Source organism: Oncorhynchus tshawytscha, linkage group LG02, assembly GCF_018296145.1.
Source record: "Oncorhynchus tshawytscha isolate Ot180627B linkage group LG02, Otsh_v2.0, whole genome shotgun sequence".
In the NCBI taxonomy this organism is placed as follows: Eukaryota; Metazoa; Chordata; class Actinopteri; order Salmoniformes; family Salmonidae; genus Oncorhynchus; species Oncorhynchus tshawytscha.
In genome coordinates this window covers 3098981-3111027 of record NC_056430.1, presented here as the reverse complement: position 1 = coordinate 3111027, position 12047 = coordinate 3098981, and the positions used below count along the sequence as shown (strand labels likewise).

General features: G+C 42.2%; 1 protein-coding gene across 2 annotated transcripts in view; it reads right to left on the bottom strand.

Annotated features, from left to right (window-relative positions):
• Positions 1 to 9594, bottom strand: part of LOC112247480 (cellular nucleic acid-binding protein) — a 30445-nt gene extending 20851 nt beyond the window's left edge. Inside the window, exons 1-2 of one of the 2 annotated variants that reach the window (XM_042329594.1) lie at positions 9445 to 9594; positions 3525 to 3646 (exon numbers count right to left, since the gene is read on the bottom strand). In XM_042329594.1, coding sequence (XP_042185528.1) covers positions 3525 to 3627 — 103 coding nt within the window. In that variant the 5' untranslated portion in view covers positions 3628 to 3646; positions 9445 to 9594. Of the gene's footprint in view, positions 1 to 3524; positions 3647 to 6771; positions 6833 to 9444 lie in introns of those variants that run through there. The other variant, XM_042329597.1, reaches the window with a different exon arrangement.
• Between the last annotated feature and the right edge of the window lie 2453 nt (positions 9595 to 12047).

Sequence of the window (12047 nt, the reverse complement as noted above, 5' to 3'; positions counted from 1 at the left end):
GCACCACTCCCTAGCATTCTTCTTGCCAATGTCCAGTCTCTTGACAACAAGGTTGATGAAATCCGAGCAAGGGTAGCATTCCAGAGGGACATCAGAGACTGTAACGTTCTTTGCTTCACGGAAACATGGCTAACTGGAGAGACGCAATCCGAAGCGGTGCAGCCAACGGGTTTCTCCACGCATCGCGCCGACAGAAACAAACATCTTTCTGGTAAGAAGAGGGGCGGGGGCGTATGCCTTATGACTAACGTGACATGGTGTGATGAAAGAAACATACAGGAACTCAAATCCTTCTGTTCACCTGATTTAGAATTCCTCACAATCAAATGTAGACCGCATTATCTACCAAGAGAATTCTCTTCGATTATAATCACAGCCGTATATATCCCCCCCAAGCAGACACATCGATGGCTCTGAACGAACTTTATTTAACTCTCTGCAAACTGGAAACGATTTATCCGGAGGCTGCATTCATTGTAGCTGGGGATTTTAACAAGGCTAATCTGAAAACAAGACTCCCTAAATTTTATCAGCATATCGATTGCGCAACCAGGGGTGGAAAGACCCTGGATCATTGTTACTCTAACTTCCGCGACGCATATAAGGCCCTGCCCCGCCCCCTTTCGGAAAAGCTGACCACGACTCCATTTTGTTGATCCCTGCCTACAGACAGAAACTAAAACAAGAAGCTCCCACGCTGAGGTCTGTCCAACGCTGGTCCGACCAAGCTGACTCCACACTCCAAGACTGCTTCCATCACGTGGACTGGGAGATGTTTCGTATTGCGTCAGACAACAACATTGACGAATACGCTGATACGGTGTGCGAGTTCATTAGAACGTGCGTTGAAGATGTCGTTCCCATAGCAACGATTAAAACATTCCCTAACCAGAAACCGTGGATTGATGGCAGCATTCGTGTGAAACTGAAGGCACGAACCACTGCTTTTAATCAGGGCAAGGTGTCTGGTAACATGACTGAATACAAACAGTGCAGCTATTCCCTCCGCAAGGCTATCAAACAAGCTAAGCGCCAGTACAGAGACAAAGTAGAATCTCAATTCAACGGCTCAGACACAAGAGGTATGTGGCAGGGTCTACAGTCAATCACGGACTACAGGAAGAAACCCAGCCCAGTCACGGACCAGGATGTCTTGCTCCCAGGCAGACTAAATAACTTTTTGCCCGCTTTGAGGACAATACAGTGCCACTGACACGGCCTGCAACGGAAACATGCAGTCTCTCCTTCACTGCAGCCGAAGTGAGTAAGACATTTAAACGTGTTAACCCTCGCAAGGCTGCAGGCCCAGACGGCATCCCCAGCCGCGCCCTCAGAGCATGCGCAGACCAGCTGGCCGGTGTGTTTACGGACATATTTAATCAATCCCTATACCAGTCTGCTGTTCCCACATGCTTCAAGAGGGCCACCATTGTTCCTGTTCCCAAGAAAGCTAAGGTAACTGAGCTAAACGACTACCGCCCGTAGCACTCACATCCGTCATCATGAAGTGCTTTGAGAGACTAGTCAAGGACCATATCACCTCCACCCTACCTGACACCCTTGACCCACTCCAATTTGCTTACCGCCCAAATAGGTCCACAGACGATGCAATCTCAACCACACTGCACACTGCCCTAACCCATCTGGACAAGAGGAATACCTATGTGAGAATGCTGTTCATCGACTACAGCTCGGCATTCAACACCATAGTACCCTCCAAGCTCGTCATCAAGCTCGAGACCCTGGGTCTCGACCCCGCCCTGTGCAACTGGGTACTGGACTTCCTGACGGGCCGCCCCCAGGTGGTGAGGGTAGGCAACAACATCTCCTCCCCGCTGATCCTCAACACTGGGGCCCCACAAGGGTGCGTTCTGAGCCCTCTCCTGTACTCCCTGTTCACCCACGACTGAGTGGCCATGCACGCTCCAACTCAATCATCAAGTTTGCGGACGACACAACAGTGGTAGGCTTGATTACCAACAACGACGAGACGGCCTACAGGGAGGAGGTGAGGGCCCTCGGAGTGTGGTGTCAGGAAAATAACCTCACACTCAACGTCAACAAAACTAAGGAGATGATTGTGGACTTCAGGAAACAGCAGAGGGAACACCCCCATCCACATCGATGGAACAGTAGTGGAGAGGGTAGCAAGTTTTAAGTTCCTCGGCATACACATCACAGACAAACTGAATTGGTCCACTCACACAGACAGCATCGTGAGGAAGGCGCAGCAGCGCCTCTTCAACCTCAGGAGGCTGAAGAAATTCGGCTTGTCACCAAAAGCACTCACAAACTTCTACAGATGCACAATCGAGAGCATCCTGGCGGGCTGTATCACCGCCTGGTATGGCAACTGCACCGCCCTCAACCGTAAGGCTCTCCAGAGGGTAGTGAGGTCTGCACAACGCATCACCGGGGGCAAACTACCTGCCCTCCAGGACACCTACACCACCCGATGCTACAGGAAGGCCATAAAGATCATCAAGGACATCAACCACCCGAGCCACTGCCTGTTCACCCCGCTGTCATCCAGAAGGCGAGGTCAGTACAGGTGCATCAAAGCTGGGACCGAGAGACTGAAAAACAGCTTCTATCTCAAGGCCATCAGACTGTTAAACAGCCACCACTAACATTGAGTGGCTACTGCCAACACACTGTCAATGACACTGACTCTACTCCAGCCACTTTAATCATGGGAATTGATGGGAAATGTAAATATATCACTAGCCACTTTAAACAATGCTACCTTATATAATGTTACTTACCCTACATTGTTCATCTCATATGCATACGTTGATACTGTACTCTATATCATCGACTGCATCCTTATGTAATACATGTATCACTAGCCACTTTAACTATGCCACTTGGTTTACATACTTATCTCATATGTATATACTGTACTCGATATCATCTACTGTATCTTGCCTATGCTGCTCTGTACCATCACTCATTCATATATCCTTATGTACATATTCTTTATCCCCTTACACTGTGTATGACAGTAGGTTTTTTTTGGAATTGTTAGTTAGATTACTTGCTCGTTATTACTGCATTGCCGGAACTAGAAGCACAAGCATTTCGCTACACTCGCATTAACATCTGCTAACCATGTGTATGTGACAAATAAAATTTGATTTGATTTGATTTGAGTCAGTACCTTTCCCCGTCTATTGATCACTACCCTGTAATGTAGTCAGTACCTTTCCCCATCTACTGATCACTACCCTGTAATGTAGTCAGTACCTTTCACCGTCTATTGATCACTACCCTGTAATGTAGTCAGTACCTTAACTTTGCCCGTCTATTGATCACTACCCTGTAATGTAGTCAGTACCTTTCCCCGTCTATTGATCAATACCCTGTAATGTAGTCAGTACCTTTCCCCGTCTATTGATCACTACCCTGTAATGTAGTCAGTACCTTACCTTTCCCCATCTATTGATCACTACCCTGTAATGTAGTCAGTACCTTACCTTTTCCCATCTATTGATCACCACCCTGTAATGTAGTCAGTACCTTACCTTTCCCCCTCCCGCGGCCCTTGCCTCGTCCCCGCCCGGCATTCGGACAGTTCTTGATCCAGTGGCCGGTACGTCCGCATCCAAAACACTCATTACTACTCATCTCCACTAGTTCCTACAACCTGGGGAGAGAAACAGACACATACAGTCAGCCCTAATACAGCCTAGGGATGTCCCCGATTTAAACAAAATCTTGGTAGACCGAAAGTCATCTGTTCTTCAACCAATTGATTTCTCTAAATATTTCAACATGTAATTTTTTCATATATAGACACACCCGGTGTTTGAATAAAATCAACTATGTGCATTGAGCTGGTCTGATGCTTTAAGCTTAAGGTTTGATGCATCAAGAGGGTGCCAGAGATCTAGATAAGGAGAAGAGAAAACCCTTAACCTGACCCAACCATTCTCCTCCCGCTCCTGCTGGCTTTCGCTGATTCTGCCATTACTCTAGGGGTCGTCAACCTTTCTCATGTGGAATGACAATTTATCGTACCATTTCTACCGATCTGCCTGCCAGTTATGGTTTTCATATGCAAATTTTCATGAAACGGTTTAATTTATTAGAACGTCTTTATATCTCAAAATCATTGTCATGTGGTTAATCAAAATTCTATCCAAATCAAAATGAAAACAAACAAACCTGGGAATATTGAAGACTCATGTTAAAAGGAACCACCAGCTTTCATGTTCTCATGTTCTGAGCAAGGAACTTAAACGTTAGCTTTTTTACATGGCACATATTGCACTTTTACTTTCTTCTCCAACACTGTGTTTTTGCATTATTTAAACCAAATTGAACATGTTTCATAATTTTTTTTTACTAAATTGATTTTATTTCTGCATTATTTTAAGTTCAAATAAGTGTTAATTTAGTATTGTTGTAATTGTCATTATTACAAAATATATATGTAAAAAAAAAAAAAAAAAAAAAAAAAAAGCCGATTAATTGGTATTGGCTTTTTTTGGTCCTCCAATAACCGTTGTCGGTGTTGAAAAATCATAATCGGTCGACCTCTACTCTGGAGAGACCTGAAAATAGCTGTGCAGCAACGCTCCCCATCTAACCTGACAGCGCTTGAGAGGATCTGCAGAGAAGAATGAGAGAAACTCCCCAAATACAGGTGTGCCAAGCTTGTAGTGACATACCCACGAAGACTCAAGGCTGTTATCGCTGCCAAAGGTGCTTCAACAAAGTACCGAGTAAAGGGTCTGAATACTTATGTAAATGTAATATTTCCGTTTTTATTTTGAAGAAATTAGCAAACATGTCTAAAAACATGTTTTTGCTTTGTCATTATGGAGTATTGTGTGTAGATTAGACATTTTTTTAAATAAGGCTGTAACAGAACAAAATGTGGAAGAATTCAAGTAGTCTGAATACTTTCCGAATGCACTGTAAATCCCCAATCATACTAGGCCAGTGATTCTCAACTTGGGGGTCGCAGGAGGATTTTAAGGGGTCGCAGGAATATATAAAAAATGATTATATTATTTTGAAAGGTAACAGCTGCGCCTAAACTTATATTTTGCAAGGATACCGTTGCACCGCTAATTGTTGCTGACTTTACACGTGCAGAGCGTCCGCAGTGATGTTTCAGTTTCAGAGGATTGGCACATACTCTCTGATCAATACAATAACATTCTCGCAGTTTTTAAAAGGTGCAGCTTCCTCTTTATCTACTGCTGCTTCCAATGTCAACAAGGCAGACAACCCGGTCCCTGTCAAGAAGAGAAAATACCACCCCGACTTCATCAAATATGGTTCTACATATATAGAAGACAGGCAGGGTGAGTGTAGACCGCTGTGCATCCTATGGAATGAGCTGTTAGCCAATGAGAGCATGAAACCCTCCAAAAGGAAGAGGCATCTGGACACCAAGCATCCAAGCCACAAAGATAAGACAGTTGACTTTAAAATAAAATGTCAATATCTGTCAATATCTACAGGCCGTACAAGATTCATAGAATAACGACTGCACGGTACGAATGGCCCAGCGCATTGTTAAGTGCAAAAAAGCCCACACCAGCTCAGAGGATCTCATATTCCCTGCTGCGATTGATATGTGCACTGAAATCTTGGGAGAGTCAGCCACCAACAAACTTAAAAACCATCATACCCTTATCCCCATGAGGAGGAGAATCCAGGACATGTCGGAGGACAACGCACCAGACATCAGAGCGCATCACTGCAAATGGACATTATGCACTGCAGCTTGATGAATCCACAGATGGTGTTGGGTCGCTTTTATTTAATTTGTAATAATGACAATTACAACAATACTGAATGAACACTTATTTTAACTTAATATAATACATCAATAAAATCAAATTTAGCCTCAAATAAATAATGAAACATGTTCAATTTGGTTTAAATAATGCAAAAACAAAGTGTTGGAGAAGAAAGTGAAAGTGCAATATGTGCCATGTAAGAAAGCTAATGTTTCAGTTCCTTGCTCAGAACATGAGAACATGTGAAAGCTGGTGGTTCCTTTTAACATGAGTCTTCAATATTCCCAGGTAAGAAGTTTTAGGTTGTAGTTATTATAGGAATTGTAGGACTATTTCCCTCTATACCATTTGTATTTCATTAACCTTTGACTATTGGATGTTCTTATAGGCACTTTAGTATTGCCAGTGTATCAAATCAAATCAAATCTTATTTGTCACATACACATGGTTAGCAGATGTTAATGCGAGTGTAGCGAAATGCTTGTGCTTCTAGTTCCAACAATGCAGTAATAATCCAACAAGTAATCTAACTAACAATTCCAACAAAAAAAAAACTACTGTCTTATACACAGTGTAAGGGGATAAAGAATATGTACATAAAGATATATGAATGACTGATGGTACAGAGCAGCATAGGCAAGACACAGTAGATGGTATCGAGTACAGTATATACATATGAGATGAGTATGTAAACAAAGTGGCATAGTTAAAGTGGCTAGTGATACATGTATTACATAAGGATGCAGTAGATGATATAGAGTACAGTATATATGTATACATATGAGATGAATAATGTAGGGTATGTAAACATTATTAGGTAGCATTGTTTAAAGTGGCTAGTGATATATTTTACATCATTTCCCATCAATTCCCATTATTAAAGTGGCTGGAGTTGAGTCAGTGTGTTGGCAGCAGCCACTCAATGTTAGTGGTGGTTGTTTAACAGTCTGATGCCCTTGAGATAGAAGCTGTTTTTCCAGTCTCTCGGTCCCAGCTTTGATGCACTTGTACTGACCTCGCCTTCTGGATGATAGCGGGGTGAACAGGCAGTGGCTCGGGTGGTTGTTGTCCTTGATGATCTTTATGGCCTTCCTGTAACATCGGGTGGTGTAGGTGTCCTGGAGGGCAGGTAGTTTGCCCCCGGTGATGCGTTGTGCAGACCTCACTACCCTCTGGAGAGCCTTACGGTTGTGGGTGGAGCAGTTGCCGTACCAGGCGGTGATACAGTCCGCCAGGATGCTCTCGATTGTGCATCTGTAGAATTTTGTGAGTGTTTTTGGTGACAAGCCGAATTTCTTCAGCCTCCTGAGGTTGAAGAGGCGCTGCTGCACCTTCTTCACGATGCTGTCTGTGTGGGTGGACCAATTCAGTTTGTCTGTGATGTGTACCCCGAGGAACTTAAAACTTACTACCCTCTCCACTACTGTCCCATCGATGTGGATAGGGGGGTGCTCCCTCTGCTGTTTCCTGAAGTCCACAATCATCTGTACATAGCCCACCTATAATTTAGCCCAAACAACTACCTCTTTCCCAACTGTATTTAATTAATTTATTTATTTTGCTCCTTTGCACCCCATTATTTTTATTTCTACTTTGCACATTCTTCCATTGCAAAACTACCATTCCAGTGTTTTGCTTGCTATATTGTATTTACTTTGCCACCATGGCCTTTTTTGCCTTTACCTCCCTTCTCACCTCATTTGCTCACATTGTATATAGACTTGTTTATACTGTATTATTGACTGTATGTTTGTTTTACTCCATGTGTAACTCTGTGTCGTTGTATATGTCGAACTGCTTTGCTTTATCTTGGCCAGGTCGCAATTGTAAATGAGAACTTGTTCTCAACTTGCCTACCTGGTTAAATAAAGGTAAAATAAAAAATAAATAAAAATCTCCTTAGTTTTGTTGACGTTGAGTGTGAGGTTATTTTCCTGACACCACACTCCGAGGGCCCTCACCTCCTCCCTGTAGGCTGTCTCGTCGTTGTTGGTAATCAAGCCTACCTACCACTGTAGTGTCGTCCGCAAACTTGATGATTGAGTTGGAGGCGTGCGTGGCCACGCAGTCGTGGGTGAACAGGGAGTACAGGAGAGGGCTCAGAACGCACCCTTGTGGGGCCCCAGTGTTGAGGATCAGCGGGGTGGAGATGTTGTTACCTACCCTCACCACCTATGAAGGTTTGCAAAGCAATTCCACTTGCTTTACATGGACTTATTAAGAACACTTTGTTATATTATGTTGTTCCCACTTTTCCTAGTTTACAAATTAATGACTTAATCTTTTTGATTAAAAAAAGCAACAATAAGTGGATACGATTGGCAGTTAATGAAGTCATTTTTGGTGATTATAATGAAATATAATGCTATGGAAGGGACCAACCCATGCTATGGTCAAAAGAGACTACCTTTTACCTTACTTGTCCAGTTATCACAAAAGTTTAAAAAAAAACACATTTTTAAATATTTTCTACCATCTACCCTGTTAATGATTTCTTGCACAAAAGATTCAATTTTGACAAAATGCCTTGTGTTTTTTTCCCCTCTGAATCAGAATCTATAGAGCTTTTTTTGTTTTGTTCATGCCGCCATTCTAGTATAAACTATGGATTGAAATTCATGAATGGCTGTGTATGAAATCTCCAGAATTACCTATGTTTATCTTTGATGATGTTAAATGGGATTATGCTTATCCTTAACATTATTATTCTCTTGGCCAAATATTTTATTCACAAATGTAAATGGGGTGGAAAAATTCCTTATTATGTCGGGGGTTTTTTTCATTTAACTGTTACAATTTTATAAATCCCTCAAACTTGTGAAACTGAAAAAGTTTGAAAAATGATAAGTCATGTCTCTGAATGTATGTTAATGTCTCATTGCCTTGTTACATATTAATGATGTCCTGAATTATTATTTTTTTGGGGCGGGGGTTGTGTTATATTATTTCATTGTTTTCACAGGAATGTCCCTGTATTGTTGTTATTGTTGCGACATTGGCTAGCTCCGCTCATTCCCAGAACACTTCATCGGTCATCTCACGCCGAACTACGCATGTGCAAAGTGTCAAATCAAAGGCACTCTTATATAAAGTTGTTTTTGCCTCAAATGAAAATGTGTCAGTTTGTCACTTTCACGCGGTTGTAGTCTTAACATGTTCAACTACATAAGACATTGGCTCGAATCTAGGTTGTGCCTTTATATTTGGGGAAATTTTGAGAAGTGAACAATTCTTCCTTAGTTAAGACTTCACAAATCCCGGCCTGCTTGGCAAGCGTTGCCGGAAGTCTCGCGTTGTTACATGGTGTTTAGAAACTGTCTTTGATACCACTGCATCTATCTACGCTAGCTAACTAGGTAAACAACACCAAAACAAAGACGATATGCGTTTTATAAAATATTTTCAAATTGTGAGTAAAATATATTTGCTGATTTCTTTCGAGACAAAGTCTGGATCTGGAAAAATAAATAATTAAACTCTGCACCTTTCCCGCGCGCAGTAGACCAAAGTGCGTTGTTAGAAAATGTATTGAACGTTAGCTAGCTAGCCAAGGAACCACAACAGCTCGCCTTGCATTCATTAACATTTCGGTCGTACTTTAGACACACTGCGAATCTTTACGACACATGTGAAGTATTTAAACATATCTTCCACGGGTATATTTTTGTCCTTTATTACAGCCACTCACCTCAGACGGCGCCTGGTTGTTGTCGGTCTGTCCTCTGCGCCACACGCGGTTTGCACACGGTCTGCTACTTCGGTCCTGTCCTTCCCCTCCACATGGGCGCTGCTTTTGCACACGGCTCTGCTCTGGTTTTCAAACAGACCGTTACATTAAGTCGGCTCCCCATACTAGGCCTTTGTGTTTATACTGCATGTATCTGTTGGAAGTAGCCTTGTTAAACCGTCACGCCACATGTACAGTAAAAAAGAAAAGAATCGAAGAAAAGGGATGAAACACAATCTATGGAGTGAGGAGAAAATGAGAGGTGCTCTGAAAGAGTAGAGTCAGGACATGTACCCAGACTCCAGGAGCTGGCATACGTCTGGTAAAAATAGCTTTCTCCCTGCAATTAGGGTTAAGTGCCTTGCTCAAGGGCCCCCAACACACACGCTTTTACTCTCTGTTTATTATCTATGCATAGTCACTTTAACTCCTACATGTACATATTACCTCGACTAACCTGTGCCCCCCATACATTGACTTTGTACCGGTACCCCCTGTATATAGCCTCGCTATTTTACTGTTGCTCTTTAATTATTTTTAACTCAACACTTATTTTTCTTAAAACTGCATTGTTGGATAAGGGTTGTAAAGTAAGCTTTCTCTGTGAGGTCTACCTACACCTGTTGTATTCGGCGCATGTGACAAATACAATTTGATTTGATTTGGACTGACAGCAGCCACGTCTTCAACATGGAGTTCCTCCGCTTGATGAAGAAGCACAATGTCCATGTCATGTCCTCCCTTCCGCCACATACCCCCACCACCCAGACCACCGACAAGGCTGTCTTCAGGACACTGGAGTAACGTAGTTTCTCTAGGGCTCCCTGCAAATTCAGCATTCACGCCCAATTTATTAATCAAATGTGTTAGCCAGACAGCCACTAACAGTAGAATACCGATCGCTGTCGATAGTGCTAAAATATCAAACCTTTGATAGACGTTTTATGGTGCCAGGGCATAGTTTAGCTTTAGCTAATGGATAAATGTTTATTGGTAGGCCTATTTGGTCGTCCTTTTCTCAGGAAAGCCTAACATTTCAAATCAAATTTTATTGGTCACATACACATGGTTAGCAGATGTTATTGCGAGTGTAGCGAAATGCTTGTGCTTCTAGTTCCGACAGTGTGGTAGTATCTAACAAGTAATCTCACAATTCCACAACAACAACCTAATGCACACAAATCTAAAGGGATGTAATAAGAATATATACATATAAATGCATGGATGACCGAGTAGCATAGGCAAGATGCAATAGATGGTATAAAATACAGTATATACATATGAGATGAGTAATGCAAGATATGTAAACATTATTAAAGTGGCATTATTAAAGTGAGTAGTGATCCATTTATTAAAGTGGCCAATGATTTCAAGTCTGTATGTAGGCAGCAGCATCTCTGTGTTTGTGTCCGTGAAACAGTATTTTACAATCCCTGATGTCTCTCTGGAAAGAAACCCTTGCCCTGGTTTGTCAACTTTATTATCCAGAGACTGAACATTAGCGAGTAATATACTCGGAAGAGATGGGTGGTGTGTGCGCCTCCTAAGTCCGACCAGAAGACCACTCTGAGTACCTCTCCTTCGCCAACGTTGTCTTGGGTCAGCCTCTGGAATCAGTTCAATTGCCCTGGTGGGTGCGAACAAAGGATCTGCTTCAGGAAAGTTGTATTCCTGGTCGTAGTGAGTTACCGCCGCTCTGATATTCAATAGTTCTTCTCGGCTGTATGTAATAACATAAAACATTTTCTGGTCTAATAATGTAAGAAATAATAAATAAAAAACAAAAGTTTGCAAAGAGCTAAAAGCAAGGCAACCCTCTCTGTTGGCCACCCCTCGGAGCCTGGTTTCTTCTAGGTTTCTTCCAATGCAAATAGTCCAGGTAGCCAGAACTGTGCAGGATTTTTAAATGTTTTTTAGCAAACTGGTAATCTGGTCTTCCTGTTTTTGAGGCTTACATCTTGTGGTAAACCCTCTGTATTTACTCTGGTGAAGTCTTCTCTTGATTGCTGACTTTGACACAGAAATGCCTACCTCCTGGATGGTGTTCCTGATCTGGCCAACTGTTGTGAAGGGGTTTTTCTTCACCAGGGAATAATTATTCTGTCATCCACCAGTTGTTATCCGTGGTCTTCCGGGCCTTTTGGTGTTCCTGTGCTCACCAGTGCATTCTTTCTTTTTAAGAATGTACCAAATAGTTGATTTGGTCACACCTAATATTTTTCCTATCTCTCTGATGGGTTTATTTAGATTTTTGCATTGCTTTCTGTTTGGGGTTTTAGGCTGTGTTTCTGCATAAACTTTGTGACATCTACTGATGCAAAAAGGGCTTTATAAATACATTTGATTTGATTTTAAAACCAAGCTGATCAAACAACATATTTTGAGAAAATATCAAATCATTACACTGCAACTGTGTCTTAAAATTCAAATAATGATCAGCTATTGTTATAAACTGTTAATAACATTTGCTAAGCACACCTTTGGCTAACCTTACCAAGCCAGTGTGGCCGTTCCGGTTAAACTTCTGATTGGGAAAATCTGACTCCGATGTTAACGTAACTCTC